The 19,592-nt window shown below is 39.9% G+C and overlaps 1 protein-coding gene across 2 annotated transcripts in view; it reads right to left on the bottom strand.

The window, feature by feature from the left end:
• The window catches only part of CNTNAP5 (contactin associated protein family member 5), an 876,608-nt gene that overhangs the window by 458,246 nt on the left and 398,770 nt on the right, over positions 1-19,592 (bottom strand). For both annotated transcript variants that reach the window (XM_032637306.1, XM_032637307.1), the window contains exon 4: positions 11,237-11,384. In XM_032637306.1, coding sequence (XP_032493197.1) covers positions 11,237-11,384 — 148 coding nt within the window. The remainder of the gene's footprint in view (positions 1-11,236; positions 11,385-19,592) is intronic.

The following is a 19,592-nucleotide window of genomic DNA, read 5'->3' as shown; positions in this document are numbered from 1 at the left end:
AAGAGTTGCAATGAATGATAAAATGTTCTGATTTCCAAAGTGGGATTCAAGGCTTCCACAGGGGCCTCCAAGCCCTCAGGTCTGACTGCTGTCACCCCATACCTCCTCTTCCCCAGGGTTTGCATGCTATAAACTCAGCCTTGAGGTTCCCTGTGATATGGCCACATGGGTCTTGGCATGCCAAGGATGAAATATACGACTCTGTGGTCTCTACCATGTGTGATAAATGGCCCCAAACGATGAGACCAACAACAAAGAGGGCAGCTGAAGCTAGAATGACAAAGAGATTTACATGGGGAAAGAGAATATGACTTCAACTCTGAGCCTGATGAATTTTGCATGACACAATTTGGCAATAATTAACCAAATAGGAGCCAGTCTGTTTTGTGCGAAAAGAAGGTAACTGGAGATAGAAAATGATGGCTGTAATTTTTAATGAGGGAAGCCTGACAGATCATTATACCTTATCAGAATTTATATAATGCTTTTAAAATTGATTAGTGTTCCTTGTTTAAAAGAAATTCAAAAGAAGACCCCGGACAGAAGTCCATATAGCCTGAAGTCTCCAGATGGCCTGATGAAGGTGTTGGAACCTTTAGAAACCTGGTATGTAAAAATGTTTACCCCCTCCCTTTGAGGTACAGGTGGCTGTGTGGTCCTGAATAAGGAGGGAAAGGTAAAATAGGGAGAAGTTTGGTAACCAGCTTAATTATCAGATGAAGGTAATGAGGAACACAGCTAACACTCTGTGAATGCTTCTCACATGCCAAGCACTATTTTAAGTAATCTGCATATAGGAAATGATCACTACTCTTACCATTCCCTTCATCAAAAAAAGAAACTGTGTCCACAGAGGACCCAAGATTGTCCGAGATTATACAATCGGTGGGTGATAAAGCTAAGTTTATATCTCTGGTGGTTTAAGTGTAGAACCCATCTGCTTAATATTACCACAGCATACTGCCTTTAAACGTGTTTATGTGACACTGAAAATCCTTAAGATTAGCAATCACAGACATGAACATGATAGTGTTGCCTAAGATGAACTGACTCTCAGAGTTCGAAGAGGATTTTGCAACAAGAGTTTTAAAATTTGGCTCCATATAGCACTTACCTAGGAACAGAAAAAAAAATGCTTATGCTGGGGCCCTTACAGTGATTATGATTTAGATGGAGTACGGTCAGAGTACGTATTTACAAATATATATCCCCAGGTGACTCTTATGTAGAGTTAGGCTTCAGAACACAAGTAAAAAATCAAGGAACTCCTGGACTGGGCAACAGCTAAACTTTGTCCCTTGACATCTTAACTACATGTGCTCAGGAATTGTAGGTTGCTCACTTTGGTCTTGTGAATAAAAAATATTATGGGTATTAGAAAATTGAATATGATACTTTCCCTCTAATAAAATTTCCCCATGTCATATGACTAAATACTTCCAGACATATAGTAGAAATCCCAAGGAGATACGAACAGTAAAGACTGTGCCACTTTGGGGAAGTTGTTCATTCAACATTTTAATTGATTTAATCGAAATGAGTCTTGTTCTGAGCTGAGAACTGGGTATCTAAGTAGGTATGGTCCTTAACCTTGTGGAGCTCATAAACCGGTAGGTGAGACAGGTAATTCACAATGAAATGCACATGTAAACAGCTATTAGATATCTATTTATCTGTCCACCTAATGTCTTTCTCCTTCTCCTTTTCTACATAGAGATAGAGACAGATATTCTATAGATAGATGATAGACAGATAGACAGATAGTGATTGCTATACACTGAATATTTGTATTCACCCAAAATTCATAAATAACTTGTTAAAACCTAATCCCCAACGAGATGGTATTTGGAGGAGGGATCTTTGGGAGGTGCTAGGTCATGAGGGTGGAACACTCATGAATAAGTTAGTGGCCTTATCAAAGAGGCCCTGGAGAGCTCCCTTGCCCCTTCTACCAGGTTAGGACTTAGTGAGAAATGACCATCTATGAACCAAGGAGTGAGCCCTCACCAGACACATCAGTTGCTGTGCCTTGATCTTGGATTTTCCAACCTCCAGAACTGTGAGAAATAGATTTATCTTGTTTATAAGCCACTCAGCCTATGGTGTTCTGTTAGAACAGCTCAAACAGATGCTTTGAAAGAAAAGAATGGTATGTCTTAAGATAGAAAAATAAGAGTAACCTTATTTAAATTGGGACTCAATGGGCATCTGTCTGAGAAGATGATTATAAAGCTGAGGCTTATTAAGAGATGAGCTGAAGAAGTCAGAGGGAGGGAGGAGCATTCCAGCTAGAAGGTCCTGAGATAGGTGAGAACATGACATCACAGAGGGCAGGACAGAGGCCAGTAGTGTCTGAGCCCAGAGAAGACAGGATATTGCTGGACAGTAAGGCCAGTGAAGTGGGCAGAGGCCAGGTCCTCCAGTCCTGTTCTTTTTTCACAGAACTTTGTTCCTAAGTGCAGGCAGAAGGCATCAAAAGGTTTCCAGCAGGAAGTGGTTCAGCTCTGTATTTCATGATGACCCTGCAGGCTGTCTCAGAGATAATGGACTAAAAGAAAAGAGGAGTGAGAAAGTAGGTTGCTACGTTAAAAATTCAGATGATAGATGATGTAATTGAACTAAGCTAGTGACTGTGATGATGAAAAGAAATGGAAGTATTTGGGATGATTTTTGGATGTGATACTGATAGAACTTGCTGTTGAATTTACTGTGGGAAGTAAGGGAAAGGAAAGATTTCAAGAAAGATTCTCAGGTCTGGTTTGGGCAACTGGTGTATTTATTGAGATGAGAAAGACCACAAGAAGATGCTGAGTGTAGTCGGAGTTGATTAAGAGCTCCCTTTGGGATGTGTTCAATTTGAGCTGTTTATGACATGACCAAATTGAGACATCAATCAGGCAAATGAATACATATTTTTAGAGCTCAGGAGAAATATTTGACTCAGGATGCAAATTGCCTCATTTATCTAAAGTCACTTCACCTTTATAAAATTCAGCTTTCCTTTCTATATACCTAGGAGTAGTAATTCTTATCAACAAAGGTTCTTGTGAGCTTTGGCGTGTGTGTTGCACCACACTGTGCCTCGTAATTGACAGTGGGGGAGGGGGTGTTGATGGTGATGCTGGTGGCATTTCTAATGGCAATTGCTAATTTAATGATGAATAACTGACACCAATAGGGAAGATACTGGCTCTCTCTCCCAGGAAGAGTAGACATGAATTACAACTAAGAATGATCCTCCTCATTTTCTCATCTCTTCTTCTATCACAGTCTCTATAAAAGATGATTTACTTCAGACAATTCTACATTGACATCTCCATTTCATGTGTGCATCTTTATATCACCAACTCAACAATGTAGCAGGACCTATGTCCTTTATTTGCTTGGTTCACCGGCATGAATGTGTTTGACCAAAGACTAATCACTCTGAAAATTGATCAGAGAGAGAAAACACTCATGGAAAACTTAAAAACCAGATGCCCTCGTTGACAATAGAGGTGACACTGGTGGAAAAATGGTAATGTAGGAGGTATTCGCTAATTCTTAGGAGAATATAACGTAGCAAGCTAGGCTGTGAGATATCCATCCATACATGGGAGACATGGCATAGCCAGAATGAACTTGACAGACAGCAAGAGGGCATAACTTGTTCAGAATAACTATCTATAAAGATGCGACAATTATCTTCTTGGTTTACCACGGAATTATTGATGTTTACTCCATGGAATTAGTAGTAATCATAAGAGGGGAAGACCTCATGTGTTTGGGTCTTTGTAGAATGCAGAGGCAGGTCACATCAATCCTACTCTTGAGCAGAGAGAGAGAATCAGAAAATGGCAGGAAATTGAGATGCCGAAGATTATGACAACAGAAGTGAAAGCAACAGCAAACAGAGATCTGAATCTGAGACGAGACGGGCTTTGCCTGGTAGAGAATATGATTAATGTTTCCCCAAAAGACCACTTATACTGGCAATACAAGAATGTCCTCTATGGATCTACACCTACATTAATACTAGCTGTCACTTACTAAGCACAGACTCTTTTCTAGATACTCTGCTCAAGGCTTGATACATCAAAACTCAAAAATGACATAGTCGTCTTTAAAATAATTACCACTCTCATTTATAGATGAGAAACAGAGGCTCAGAGAAGTCAAGAGTGTTTGCAGGAAGGTTCATCTTTTTAAGAGCAGACCATTTGTTCAAGTGTTCATATCTGAACACACAAAAGAAATCTGTTTCTCTGAACATCATTGTGACCATGGCAAAAAGATGGTCCTGGGGATGTGGAAGCAAAAGGAACCTTGGTAAAGTGGAACAGTCACCTTGACATTTATAAAAGGGAATGAAGGCAATCAAAGAAAAAATATTTTAAAAATATAAATACTTAGGGAAAATGGAGACATGCTTTTACTTCTAGAGATTTTAAAACGGAATATACCAGAATGGGTTTAGGAGGCTTCAAACACCTTCAATTTAGGAATTACAGTCATGATATCCTCAATTATTCAATGAGAGAAAAATGTGAGGTAGTAAAGAAACCATGTATAAGGAAGATTCTCATAAGCTCAAAATTTTCATTTCCTATAAAATATATAGAAAAGAGGACCCATTAAAAAGAGTATAAAACTGATGAATTGGGAGATTGGGATTGACATATGTACACTAATATGTATAAAATGGATAACTAATAAGAACCTGCTGTATAAAAAAATAAATAAAAAGAGTATATAATTTTTAATAAATAAAAAAAGAGTATATTTTAATAAATTAAAAAGAGTATATAATTTTTTTTTAATTACAATAAAAATTTTCGGAAATGAGTAAGGATGGTTAGGCTTTTGAGCCAAAACATTAAATATCCGGGGAGCATATAACAGTTGGCAGACACTGATCTAGGTCTCAGGTAGCAGAATTAGGACATGATTCCGTCATGCTCTATAAAGAGACTAGTTATTAGGCAAGGAAGCACCAGGTCATTTTAATTTGACAAGATAGGACCTAGAATTGAAGCTCATAAAATGAGGTCACATGATAGGGCCTGGGAGTCAGAAACCAGGTTACATTTGATCTGGGTGGTGAATGGCCATCAGGAGTCATCCCAGTGAAGGGGAACGAGGATATTTCAGAAAAAAGCAGCAGCTTAATCCAGTGAACCCATTTTTAGGTGTATATCCGGAGAAAACTATAATTCAAAAAGATACATGTACCCCAATGCTCATAGCAGCACTATCTACAATAGCCAGGACATGGGAGTCAAATAGGAAGAGACAGATGCCAAAAAATAAGTACACAATTAACTTATGAAATGCAATCATAAAGAATGTTCCAAAGGAAAAATACAGGACTTAAAGAAGTCTGGAAAAAGATCTTATTTTCCTTAAAGCCCCAGAGCTTTGTATGATTCATAGTATATCTCAAGTGCTAAATGAATGTTGTTAACTAAATAAATAAATGATTGAATTAATGATTTCCAAAATGGTAGAACTTTGTCTTCAGAAATTATCAAACTATTAAATTTCTACCAGTCTTTACCAACACACTCAAATGGAATTTTGAGAAAAAGATTTATGAGGCAAAAGAAAAAAATCAGTTCCCTAGAAAGTACAGTGGGTGTATTAATGGTAAGTAATTTCAGAATAATAACATGGTGGCCTACGCTGAGACAGTGAGACTGACCTGATACATGTATCCATCCATTCCACAGATATTTATTGAATGCCTATTTGTGTCTAAGGCATGCTGGCACTTAATAGGCAAGGTGCTTGCCCTCATGGCACTTACATTCTAGTGCAGGGACTCAGAAAGACAAACAATCAACAAGTCAGCCAGAACAAACAAACCAGATTCTGGTTTGTGGCAGGCACCAGGAAGAAAATAAAAGTGAGTCATATAACTGTGGGTTAATGGTTGGTGCACAGGAATCAGTGCAGGTCACTTTGAAGGCTGATCTGAGCAGATTTCTCTAAGAGGTGATATTAGAATTGAGAATCACATTGACTGAAGGAGATGACCATGTAAATCCTGGGAAAAACTCTTCTGTGCCTAAGAAACAGGAAAAACCTGTCATATGTCAGCAATAGGAAGAAAGCCTGCATGGACAGAAAAAAGTAAAAGGAAGCTAAAGAGGTAGGCAGGGTACACTCAAGGGATTTTACTTGCCAGTAAGAGCTTCAATTTTAAATGAAGTAGGCAGTGGAATGATATGATTTTCTTTCTTATTTATGAAGATCACTTTGGCTACTTTGGCATGAAAAACAGGTTTGTGGAGATACTGGCATGACCAGGATGGAGTCTATTTAAATGCTCCAGGTGAGGACTGACAGGTGCAGTTACTCAGGGAAGCAGGACCAGTGCATGGATTTAGAATGTGTTTTGAAAGAAGGAACTGGGAGGGCTACTATGAACCATAGATGCAGAGCGAGGAGTAGAGATTCTGGGAAAGGAGAAATCGAGGCTGCTTCCTAGGTTTCTATTCTAGCAAATGGCTGAATCATGCCATTTATTGAGATGGGAGATGTGGAAAAGCAAGTTGTTGAGAGAATGGTAATCCAGGGTTCTATTTATGCTGTAATAAACTTGAGATATTTATTAGATTTCCAAGTGGAGACAGCGAACTTATTGCATATATAATTCCAGGGGTCAGGCCAGGAGATACAGATGTGGAGGTGATCAGTATATGGATGGCATTTGAGTTCATGGAACCCTGTGAATTTAGCTGGGCACTGGTGGGGGCCGGGGGTGGATGGAAAGTAGAAGTCTTTGGAGAAAACCATAATTCAAAACAATGCATGCACCCCAGTGTTCATAGCAGCACTATTTGCAATAGCCAGGACATGGAAGCAAGCTAAGTGTCCATCAACAGATGAATAGATAAGGAAGATGTGGTGCATATACACAATGGAATACTACTCAGCCAATAAAAAGAATGAGATAATGACATTTGCAGCAACATGGATGGACCTAGAGATTATCATACTAAATGAGGTAAGCCAGACAGAGAAAGACAAATAACACATGATAACGCTTATATATGGGATTTTTTTCAAATGATGCAAATGAACTTATATATAAGACAGAAATAGACACACAGACATAGAAAAATACTTACGGTTGCCAAAGGGGAAAAGGGGGGAGGGATAAATTAGGAGTTTGTGATTAACAGATACACATGACTATATATAAAATAGATAACCAACAAGGACCTACTGATAGCACAAGGAACTATACGCAATACCTTGAGTAATAATCTATAAGGGAAAAGATTCTGAAAAATAACATACACACACACAAACTTGCACACGCATATATATATATTAATCACTTTGCTGTACACCTGAAACTAACACAACATTGTGAATCAACTAAACTTCAATAAAATTTTTAAAAAAGAAAGTAGAAGTCCTGAGACAGAGTCCTGAGAATGAACAGAGCAAGATAAAAGAGAAAGATGGTTTTTAAAAAATGGAAATATCTAATTGAACCAAATCCTACTGAGAGGTGAGTGAAATGAGAAAAGTGACCACTGGATTTTAGCTACGTGGAGGTCACTGGTGGACTTGACTAAGCTAGTTTCTGTAGAGCAGTCTGCATGAGTCAGGGTCGCCCCCAGAGGCATAGAACCAGCAGGTTCTGTACACAGGTCGATTCACTGCAAGGAACTGGCTTATGTGACTGTATGGGTTGGTGAGGCAAGTCTGAAATCCCCCATAAGGGAAGGCTGTCAGGAGGGGTGGGCTGGAAGCTCTCTGGCAGGAGGTGAAACTGTAGTCTCCAGGCAGGAATTTTTCTGCCTCCAAGGAAAAAATTCAGCTCTTATCTTAAAACCTCTCAACTGACTTCATCAGACCCACAGACTATCAAGCGTAATCTCCTTCACTTAAGGTCAAATGATGTAGATGTTAAAATAAGCCCATCACAGCAACACCAGGATTGGCATCTGGCTGAATCACTGGGACTAGAGCATCCCAAGTTAACACAGGAAACTGACCACCACATGTCTAAAGACTGATTGGAAACAGCTGAAGTGGGAAGGGAGTGGAGAAGTGGAAACAGTAACTAAAGACAACTTTTGGGGAGAAGCTATTCTGTGAGGAAGAGGGGAGAGGAGAAAGGTAGATAAAGAGAACCATCAGGCTTTTGTAGTTGTTGTTTTGTTTTATGGCTTATGCAGGAAAGTTTTATGTTTATCAGAATGAACCAGTAAAAAAGGGGCATAAGATGATGTTGAAAGGGAATTTTTGATCCAGAAGACACACTGAGGTTTTGGTTTTATATACAACCTGAGAGAGAGGGATGTGTTCTTTTTTCCCAAAGGAAAAGCACAAAGACCAAGGACTAGTGATTGAAGATTATAGAGTACCAGCTGGAAGATCATCCCAGAAAAGGGTGTTCTGTGTCCAACAGCTTCCCAAGGGGGTTAACTTCCCATCACTCACAATGTTTACCTGAAGGTAATTCATCTCCTTAGAGGATGCACTTATTAGATGCAGAACTTTCCTGGAGAGGATTCCATGTAGGACAAAGCTACCTCAATGTCAGGAGCCCTTTGCTTGGTCAAGATCTGGGCTTTAGCAGACCTGAGAACCTTTTTTTTTTTTTGTGTGTGTGTGTGTGTGTGTGTTATGCAGGCCTCTCACTGTTATGGCCTCTCCCGTTGCAGAGCACAGGCTCCAGACGTGCAGGCTCAGTGGCCATGGCTCACGGGCCCAGCCGTTCTGTGGCATGTGGGATCTTCCCGGACCGGGGCATGAACCCGTGTCTCCTGCATCGGCAGGCAGACTCTCAACCACTGCGCCACCAAGGAAGCCCGACCTTTTAATCTTGTAGAAAATTTTGCATATTACAGTAGGCACTTTTCTTAAGTGATGGTTCCTCACTGTCATCAGATTCTCAAAGGGGTCCATTATCAGAAAAATCTAAACATGTTGCTCAAAGGTCTCTCTCTACCCTACAGTCTATTATTTAACTTGACACTATGAGTCTTTCTGTGCAAGCATGCAGAGCTATGGGCATTGAAAACAAGGACAACTGCCAGGACAGAGAAAACAAATGTAGGAGGACATGTTAAAGAGAAATAGGATTATCACACCAAAATAGATGGCTGAAGTAATAATATAAATACACTTATTATTTCAGCATGAATGCTTCATGTTGTACCTAAAAATAAACCTCCTAGTGTAATAGGGAAGAACAAATCTGACTCCATATTAGATCTGTTTCTTTTAACCTTTGTATTCTATTGCTTTTGCTTCAAGTTAAGAATGTTGTCTCTAGCCTGAAATATTCAGCACAGCCCATTCTCAATGTTCTGACCTTTAAGGGAATAACACTTTTCCACTCTTTTAAAGATAAAAAGTTGCAGAACAGAGAATAATATTTGTCTTGTTGGAGGTTTACAGGAACATCATGACGTGACCTATGTGGACAGGTACAAGAACAAAGGATTCTGACACCAAGAAATCTGCAACAACCAGCCACGCCCCTCCCTCATCTTGCCTTTAAAAATGCTTTACTGAAACCCTTTGAGGAGTTTCGGGAGTTTTTTGGGCACAAGCCACCTGTTCTTCTTGCTCGGCCCTGCAATAAACTTTTCTCTGCTCCAAACTCCAATGTTTCTGTTTGTTTGGCCGCACTGTGCATTGGGCACAGGAACTTGCATTCGGTAACGTTAGTAGTGACAACTGTTATCAAGAGAAGAGGTAGCATGGGAATCTGGCTGCCCCACAGATCCTGGGTTAGGAAGCACACACGCCCTTGCCTTGTAGATGGCTATGCTTTTGGATAGAAGGGCTGGAGTGCAAGGCAGTCTCTCCTTGGTCTAGTGGTTTGTTGGAGCATCTGTTCTAAAACACATTCTTTCTGAAAGTACTTGTTCAAGATAAAGACAACCTTTTCACAGGTCATTCTCCTCTGTGCAGGACTTTATTTTTAGTAGAGACTCTATGTCCATAGTTTTCCTGAGGCGCTTGCTAACGCTCAGCTTTCTGGGTCCCTCTCCCCAGAAATCACAATCCAGTGTGTATGGGACAGGACTCAGGAAGTGCATTTTTAAGGAGCACTCAGTTGATCCTGATGTAAGCCTCCAGTAGATCACACTATGGAAAACAGTACAAGTGTATAACACATTAGGCACTCCTGTAACCATAAACAGGGATCTCTTGGACTAATTTATATTAAAGTGGTAGTAATCAAATTTGTTCATTCATGAGGGGTCATTGGGTTTTAGCATTATAAGCAGGAGACGTCCCTGCTAAGACAGAAAAACAATTTATTATGATGCAATTTTCGATTTCAATATAAAACCTGCAGAGAAGAGTTATAGGGATGGGAAACTTCCCTGCATAATTTTATTCTAGAGTGATTGCCAGTGCTAACGGTGTTTACAAGCTTCCTTGTCTGCGGGATGGAGCTCTACTTTTAAAATCAGCCAGAACAACTCACAGAGGGATGGAGGGCCTGCATAATTTTAAGACAGAAGCATTTCTTGTGTTACCCTGGGTTGAAATGTTTCTTCTCTTTCCCTTCTAGAACAAGGAAGGGGAGAGTTTTATAATACTTCACCACACTTCTAGGAAAGAACTAAACTTAAATTATTTTAGCATTGCAAAGGCAAATGGTATCTCAAACTCCAAGAGCTCTTCATTTTGAACATTTTGTTTTGATAAACCCATAGCATCTTCTCACCACCAAGTTACTTCATCCCTAAATAACCTAAGAACTAGTAGATTTTGCTCTCTGCCCCACAGAAAACAAAGCAGTCAGGCTAGGGTGCAGCTGTGACTACAAAGGATATGAGATGACACTGTTACTGAAGCTTAAGGCCAACCTTTAAAATAAGTACCATCTCTGAAAACAACAATCTACTGATGTTATGTGTCATCATTCCAAGGCAAGTGAAAAGGCTTTCTAACTCTTACTGACTGGGGATTCAAAGCCACTGACTTTGTCTCTGACCTTTAACTCAATGGATTTTGAATCACTCCTTCTGTATTAGGGGGTATAGCATCACTCTTAAACATTGTGGTTAATGAAATAAATCTTGTACAGATTAAAAAAAAAGAGTTTTTCTACCTCTGGGTTGAATTTCACAGTTTCAAATATGCATAAGTCATTAAAGTGTAGAAATAACTTTAAAACGATTGAGATTGCATTCTCAATGTCAGTAACCGTGATACAGCTTGGGTCATGTCACTCGCCAACACACACGTGTTGATAATCCATGTGGGTACTTACTATAGGAGCATCCATAGACCTCAACCCTCATGCCGATCTTTCCACTTGGATTCCACTCCAGGGGCACAAAGCGAACGAACCGGGCTCTCACAGAGTGCAGTAACTTGTGGTGCATCACGCTGTCAGCGTTCATGTTTCCTGCAAAGGTCTGTGGGGAGAAAAGGAGGTCAGGTGAGGTCTGCGACACCATGGCAGCACCTTCACGCGAGCTCAAGGGCCATATGTGGAAACCCACCTATGTCGCTCCATAAACTTTTAGAGAATATCTTCAACTTCTCAGATCTTGCAAATGAAATCTGACTCTGGTGAAAATTCTGCATTATGTCCTATACAGTATTTTTTTTTTTCAGAGATACTGTACATTATTCTTTAAGAAACTCCCTCCTCCACATTCTATAAATAAGTCAATCTTAGTAAGTCATAAGACATGACATCTAAAAGCTATACGAAGTAAATAACACAGTGAAGTTCTGATACTCTTAATGTTCATAATCACTGCAGTATGGAAGCTAACTGAAAAATCTCCTCTTAGAAGGAGAGGCTTTCACAGAAGTAATTGTTACTATTAACTGAAGCCAGTCAGTACACTAAGCACTTTCCATTATCATTATTACTGTTTTACAGATTAAAAAGAAATCTGAAGCCTAGAGATAGAGAAAGGAGGAGGAAAAAAAAATCTTCAAATCATCTAATTGGTTAGTAATTAGTCTATGATTCAATTCCAAAGTTGTCTTATTCCAAAGCCTATGGTTTTTCTACAGTCACACACTTTTCAACTATTCCGTTGTTAATTGCTCCATGAGGGAGAACAGGAGGCTCTGATTTTTATGTAATTTATATTCACATTTCCTTGTGAAGTTTAAGCAAAGGCATACACAGCATGGGAGATATTTGGCACACGAAAATTATGCCTCCTAGTCTTCATTTGGATGAATGATTTCTGGAGTAGAACTTTTTCTGCAGATGGAATCCAAAATCTCAAACATAATCTTTTTTTCCCCCCACTGAGGTAAAATATGCATAAAATAAAATTTACCATTTTAACCATTTTAAAGTATATAGTTCAGTGGTATAAAGTACATTCACATTATTGTGCAACCATCACCACTATCCATCCCCAGAACTTTCTCATCAGCCCAACTGTACCTAATCTTTAAGGTAGGATGTGAGTTGGCACATTGATTTGCCTGCTTCATTATGAATGAGCTATCATCTACCTTCTTTTCTGACTCAAATATTCACAGATAAAACCTGCATGCTAATGTCATATCAATACCAAACAATAAAAAGAAGATCCATTGGTTTCTCAAATGGCCAAAGAGAACAGCAAGTAAAGGATGTATGTATGGAATGGAATCCATTTCAATGATCCAGACCTCAACCTTGATTGTCTCCTCATAACATCTGTGAATCTAGGGTACTTTGAACAATCTGACATTTCTGCTGGACACAACACACCCACTGGCTAATAACTCTGATATTCTTCAATTAATAAAATCACTGTTATATATCACATGGTGGCTTATGAAGAAGGGAGAAGCTCACTTTCTACTTTGCACCAGAACTCTGGTGCAAGAGAAGGACTTGGAGGAGAAGAATTCCTTGAGATTCAAATCCAACATTCTTGTCTGTAGATTTGTCAAAGGTTTGGACGTTGTCTTAATCCAGAAAAGACTGGCTCCATTTAGCAGGTTTATCTTCCACATGTCCTGTTCCAATTTTAGCAACATGTGAAGATATAAAACCTCCTCAATCCCTTGCCCACCTAGGAAGGCCTCTTCCCTGTAGAGTGTAGCTCTTTTCAAAGTGTACTTCTTTGAAATATGAGTTTGGGGCGTGGCCAGAAGTTCTGGTAGTTTTTCACTCTTTTAGACACACTGAAGGTATTTCATGTTTTTCTAACTTGGGAGACTTCCGTTCAGTTCTCTGGATTCCCTGTTAATTGTGCTTGCTACCACCCACTCCCCAAGCATATAAAGGCCCTGTGTTTGCCGCATCACTTATAGAAACTGAATTTTAAACAGGCCTTTATTCACACTGAGGGTAATGGGGGCACCTGTCTTGGGTTCTATGTGATTTGTAGACTGAATATATCTTAAACTGATATTGAAATCCTGATTGCATAATTCTAGATAAAAAGGTTTATTTTTGGAGCTGGAAATCCTTTGTAGGATTTCTTAACTCAGGTTCTGTGTGCTCTGAAGAGGAAATCCTGGATTTTCATCCAAAGGGGCAGCAACCTGGCGTGACTTTGTAACACTGGACAAATGACTTATTCTTTCTGACTCTATCTTTCAATCTTGCAATCTCAACATCTCACAGTCTCAAAGTCATACTATTCCAGAGTCATGTTATTTGCAGTTTTGTAGTCTCATAAGCTCACATTCAAGCAAACCCAAGGTCTCAAAGTTACGAGTTTTCAAAGTGTGCGATGCATGGTCCCAGAGCCCTCCTGGAGCTAGTAGCCTAAAATCACCTCCGAAACACATAAAGCTAGAAGAAGATTGAATTTAAAGGAAGCTGGAACGAAACTCTCACCAGGTTCATCAGTTTATCTTCCTACAACATCAAAGACAATCATTGCTTAGCAATGCAAGAAGTTGTAGTCCAGAATGAAAAGCAAAGACAGACCTTACTCTCCAGACGCTTGGATCCCAAGGCCCTGCTAGATGCACTAAAGCTACCACCAACTCAAAGCCAGCTCAACTGCCGAAGACAACAACTGAACAATAGTGTGAATGACAGATGACTTCTCATGGGAACAATGGAGACCAACAAATGCTAAAAGTAGGAAACTCTCAACCTAGCACTCTACATCCAGCAAAAATGGCTTTCAAATTTGAAGGAAAAATAAGCACTGTTTCACTGAAACAAAAGCTGTGATAATTTATTACCTACAGACCTCCACTGTTAAGAATTGCTAAATAGGACTTCCCTGGTGGTGCGGTGATTAAGAATCTGCCTGCCAATGCAGGGGACACGGGTTCGAGCCATGATCCAGGAAGATCCCACATCTTAGCCGCAGAGCAGCTAAGCCTGTATGCCACAACTACTGAGGCTGTGCTCTAGAGCCTGCATGCCACAACTACTGAGCCTGAGCACTTAGAGCCCGGTGCTCTGCAACAAGAGAAGACATTGCAGTGAGAAGCCTCTGCATCACAACAAAGAGTAGTCCCCGCTCACCACAACTAGAGAAAGCCCATGTGCAGCAACAAAGACCCAACATAGCTAAAAAATAAATAAAATAAAATAAATAAATAAAGGATTGCTAAATAAGTCTACAGTCTAAAGAAACTGGTTCCAGATGGAACATTCGTGTACAAGAAGGGATGAAGAGTGAGCAAAGTTGTAAATAGGTGGATAAATATAAGACTATTTTTCTTTCTTTTCTTAAACACTTTAAATGTCAATACATAGTTTAAAGGGAAAATAATAGTATATTGTGATGTTGATAGCAAATGTAGAAGTAAACGTATGTCAATAAAACCACAAAGGATGGAATGTAGGCCAAACAGAACTATACAATTATAATTACATATAATTATATATAACTGTAAGGCCCTTACAATTATGTATAATTGCAAGGCCCTAAGGTTATATATAAAATGGTATAATGTCAACTTGAAGTAAATTTCAATGTCAAAGATGCATAAAAATAAACCAAAGAGGTATAGCCACAAAGCTAATAAAAGAGAGTATGGAACACTAAAATACAATAACAACAGCAGAAACACCAATCTTCATTTAAGACGAAATGAGACAGAAAATGAGAAAAGAATAAATACAGAGGCAAAAAGGAAAAAGGAAATTTCAAGATAGTGAGCTTAAAAGTTTCCCAATTGATAATTCATTAAAACAAAACTGAGGGGCACTTTCAAGATGGCAGAGAACTAAGACGTGGAGATCACCTTCCTCCCCACAAATACAAACTACATCTACATGTGAAACAACTCCTACAGAACACCTACTGAACACTGGCAGAACACCTCAGACTTCCCAAAAGGCAAGAAACTCTCCATGTACCTGGGTAGGGCAAAAGAAAAAAGAAAAAACAGAGACAAAAGAATAGGGATGGTACCTGCATCTCTGGGAGGGAGCTGTGAAGGAGGAAAAGTTTCCACACACTAGGAAGCCCTTTCCCTGGAGGAGATTGGGGGTGGCAGGGGGGAAGCTTAGGAGCCATGGAGGACAGCACAGCCACAGGGGTGCGGAGGGCAAAGCAGAGAGATTCCCGTACAGAGGATCAGTGCCAACCAGCACTCAACAGCCCAAGAGGCTTGTCTGCTCTCCCACCGGGGTGGGTGGGGGCTGGGAGCTGAGGCTTGGGCTACGGAGGTTGGATCCCACGGAGAGGACTGGGGTTGGCTGCATGAACACAGCCTGAAGGGGGCTAGTGCGCCACAGCTAGCCGGGAGGGAGTCTGGGAAAAAGTCTGGACCTGCCTAAGAGGCAAGAGGACCTTATTTCAGGGTGCACGAGGAGAGGAGATTCAGAGTATCACCTAAACAAGCACCAGAGATGGGCACTAGCCACAGCTATCAGTGCAGACACCAGAGACGGGCATTAAACACTAAGGCTGTTGCTGCAGCCACCGAGAAGCCTGTGTGCAAGCACAGGTCACTATCCACACCTCCCCTCCTGGGAGCCTGTGTAGCCTACAACTGCCAGGGTCCCATGATCCAGGGACAACTTCCCTGGGAGAACACACGGCTCGGCTCAGGCTGTTGCAACATCAGGCCAGCCTCTGCCACTGCAGGCTTGCCCCACATTTGGTATCCCTCCCTCCCCCTGGCCTGAGTGAGCCAGAGCCTCCTAATCGGCTGGTACTTTAACCCCGTCCTGTGTGAGCGAAGAACAGATGCCCTCAGGCGACCTACACGCAGAGGCCGGGACAAATCCAAAGCTGAACCCCAGGAGCTGTGTGAGCAAAGAAGAGAAAGGGAAATCTCACCCAGCAGCCCCAGGAGCAGCAGATTAAATCTCCACAATCAACCTGATGTACCTGCATCTGTGGAAAATATGAATAGACAACGAATCATCCCAAATTGAGGAGGTGGACATTGGGAGCAACTGTAGACTTGGGGTTTGCTTTCTGTATCTAATTTGTTTCTGGTTTTATGTTTATCTTAGTTTAGGATTTATAGCTTATTATCACTGGTAGATTTGTTTATTGATTTGATTGCTCTCTTCCTTTTTAAAATTTATATATATATATATATTATTTTTCCTTTTTCTCTTTTTGTGTGTATGTGTATGTTTCTTTGCATGACTTCATCTGTATAACTTTGCTTTTGCCATTTGTCCTAAGGTTCTGACTGTCCATTTTTGTTTGTTGGATTTTTGTTTGTTTGTTTTTAGTATAGTTTTTAGCAGTTTATCATTGGTGGATTTGTTTTTAGGTTTTGTTGCTCTCTTCTTTCTTTCCCTTTTTTTATTATTTTCAAGTTTTGGTTTTTAATACTTTTTTTCTTTTTAATTATTTTATTTTACTTATTTATTTTTCTTTCTTTCTTTTTCTCCCTTTTCTTCTGAGCCATGTGGCTGACAGGGTCTTGGTGCTCTGGCTGGGTGTCATGCCTTAGCCTCTGAGGTGTGACAGCCAAGGTCAGGACATTGGATCCCCAGAGAACTCCCAGCACCATGTAATACCAAAAGGCAAAAGCTCTCCCAGAGATCTCCATCTAAACGCTAATACCCAGCTCCACTCAAGGACCAGCAAGCTACAGTGCTGGCCACCCCATGCCAAACAACTAGCAAGACAGGAACAGAACCCCACCCATTAGCAGAGAGGCTGCCTAAAATCATAATAAGTCCACTGACACCCCAAAACACCACCGGATGTGGTCCTGCCCACCAGAAAGACAAGATCCAGCCTCATCCACCAGAACACAGGCACCAATCCCCTCCACCAGGAAGCCTACCCAACACACTGAACCAACCTTACCCACTGGGAGCAGACACCAAAAACAACAGGAACTATGAACCCACAGCCTGCGAAACAGAGACCCCAAACACAGTAAGTTAAGCAAAATGAGAAGACAGAGAAATATGCAGCAGAAGAAGGAGCAAGGTAAAAACCCACCAGACCTAACAAGTGAAGAGGAAATAGGCAGTGTACCTGAAAAAGAATTCAGAGTAATTATAGTAAAGATGATCCAAAATCTTGGAAATAGAATGGAGAAAATACAAGAAATATTTAACAAGGACCTAGAAGAATGAAAGCGCAAATAAACAATGATGAACAACACAATAAATGAAATTAAAAATTCTCTAGAAGGAAACAACAGCAGAATAACTGAGTCAGAAAAACGGATAAGTGACCTGGAAGATAAAACAGTGGAAATAACTACTGCAGAGCAGAATAAAGAAAAAAGAATGAAAAGAATTGAAGACAATATCAGAGACCTCTGGGACAACATAAAATGTACCAACATTGGAATTATAGGGGTCCAGAAGAAAAGAGAAAGGAAAAGGGACTGAGAAAATATTTGAAGAGATTATAGTTGAAAATTTCCCTAATATGGGAAAGAAAATAGTCAAGTCCAGGAAGTACAGAGAGTCCCATACAGGATAAATCCAAGGAGAAACAGGCCAAGACACATATTAATCAAACTATCAAAAATTAAATACAAAGAAAAATATTAAAAGCAGCAAGGGAAAAGCAACAATTAACATACAAAGGGCTCCCCATAAGGTTAACAGCTGATCTTTCAGCAGAAACTCTGCAAGTCAGAAGAGAGTGGCAGGACATATTTAAAGTGATTAAAGGGAAAATCCTACAAGCAAGATTACTCTACTCAGCAAGGATCTCACTGAGATTCGATGGAGAAATTAAAATCTTTACAGATAAGCAAAAGCTAAGAGAATTCAGCACCACCAAACCAGCTCTACAACAAATGCTAAAGGAAATTCTTTAGGCAGGAAACACAAGAGAAGGAAAAGACTTACAATAACAAACCCAACACAATTAAGAAAATGGTAATAGGAACATACATATCAATAACTACCTTAAATACATATGGATTAAATGCTCCAACCAAAAGACATAGATTGGCTGAATGGATACAAAGAGAAGACACATACATATGCAGTCTACAAGAGACCCACTTCAGACCTAGGGACACATACAGACTGAAAGTGAGGGGATGGAAAAAGATATTCTATGCAAATGGAAATCAAAAGAAAGCTGGAGTAGCAATTCTCATAACAGAAAAAATAGACTTTAAAATAAAGACTATTACAAGAGACAAAGAAGGACAGTACATAATGATCAAGGGATCAATCCAAGAAGAAGATATAACAATTGTAAATATGCACCCAACATAGGAGCACCTCAATACATAAGGCAAAGGCTAACAGCCATAAAAGAGGAAATCAACACAATCATAGTAGGGGACTTTAACACCCCACTTTCACCAATGGACAGATCATCCAAAATGAAAATAAATAAGGAAACACAAGCTTTAAATGATACATTAAACAAGAAGGACTTAACTGATATTTATAGGATATTCCATCCCCAAACAGCAGGTTACACTTTCTTCTCAAGTGCTCATGGAACATTCTCCAGGATAGAGCATATCTTGGGTCACAAATCAAGCTTTGGTAAATATAAGAAAATTGAAATTGTACCAAGTATCTTTTCTGAACACAATGCTATGAGAATAGATATCAATTACAGAAAAAATCTGTAAAGAATACAAACACATGAAGGCTAAACAATACACTACTAAATAACCAAGAGATCACTGAAGAAATCAAAGAAATAAAAAAATACCTAGTGATAAATGACAATGAAAACACAACGACCCAAAACCTATGGGATGCAGCAAAAGCCATTCTAAGAGGGACATTTATAGCAATACAATCCTACATCAAGAAACAAGAAACATCTCAAATAAACAACCTAACCTTACACCTAAAGCAATTAGAGAAAGAAGAACAAAAATAACCCAAAGTTAGCAGAAGGAAAGAAATCATAAAGATCAGATCAGAAATAAATGAGAAAGAAATGAAGGAAATGATAGCAAAGTTCAGTAAAACTAAAAGCTGGTTCTTGGAGAAGATACACAAAATGGATAAACCATTAGCCAGATTCATGAAGAAAAGAAGGGAGATGGTTCTGAAGAACCTAGGGGCAGGACAGGAATAAATACGCAGACACAGAGAGTGGAGCTGAGGGCACATGGAGGGGGAAGGGTAAGCTGGGACAAAGTAAGAGAGTGGCATGGACATATATACACTACCAAATGTAAAATAGATAGCTAGTGTGAAGCAGCCGCATAGCACAAGGAGATCAGCTCGGTGCTTTGTGTCCACCTAGAGGGGTGGGATAGAGAGGGTGGGAGGGAGATGC

Source organism: Phocoena sinus, chromosome 7 (genome assembly GCF_008692025.1).
Source record: "Phocoena sinus isolate mPhoSin1 chromosome 7, mPhoSin1.pri, whole genome shotgun sequence".
Classification (NCBI taxonomy): domain Eukaryota; kingdom Metazoa; phylum Chordata; class Mammalia; order Artiodactyla; family Phocoenidae; genus Phocoena; species Phocoena sinus.
This window is presented reverse-complemented; position numbering and strand designations above follow the sequence as displayed.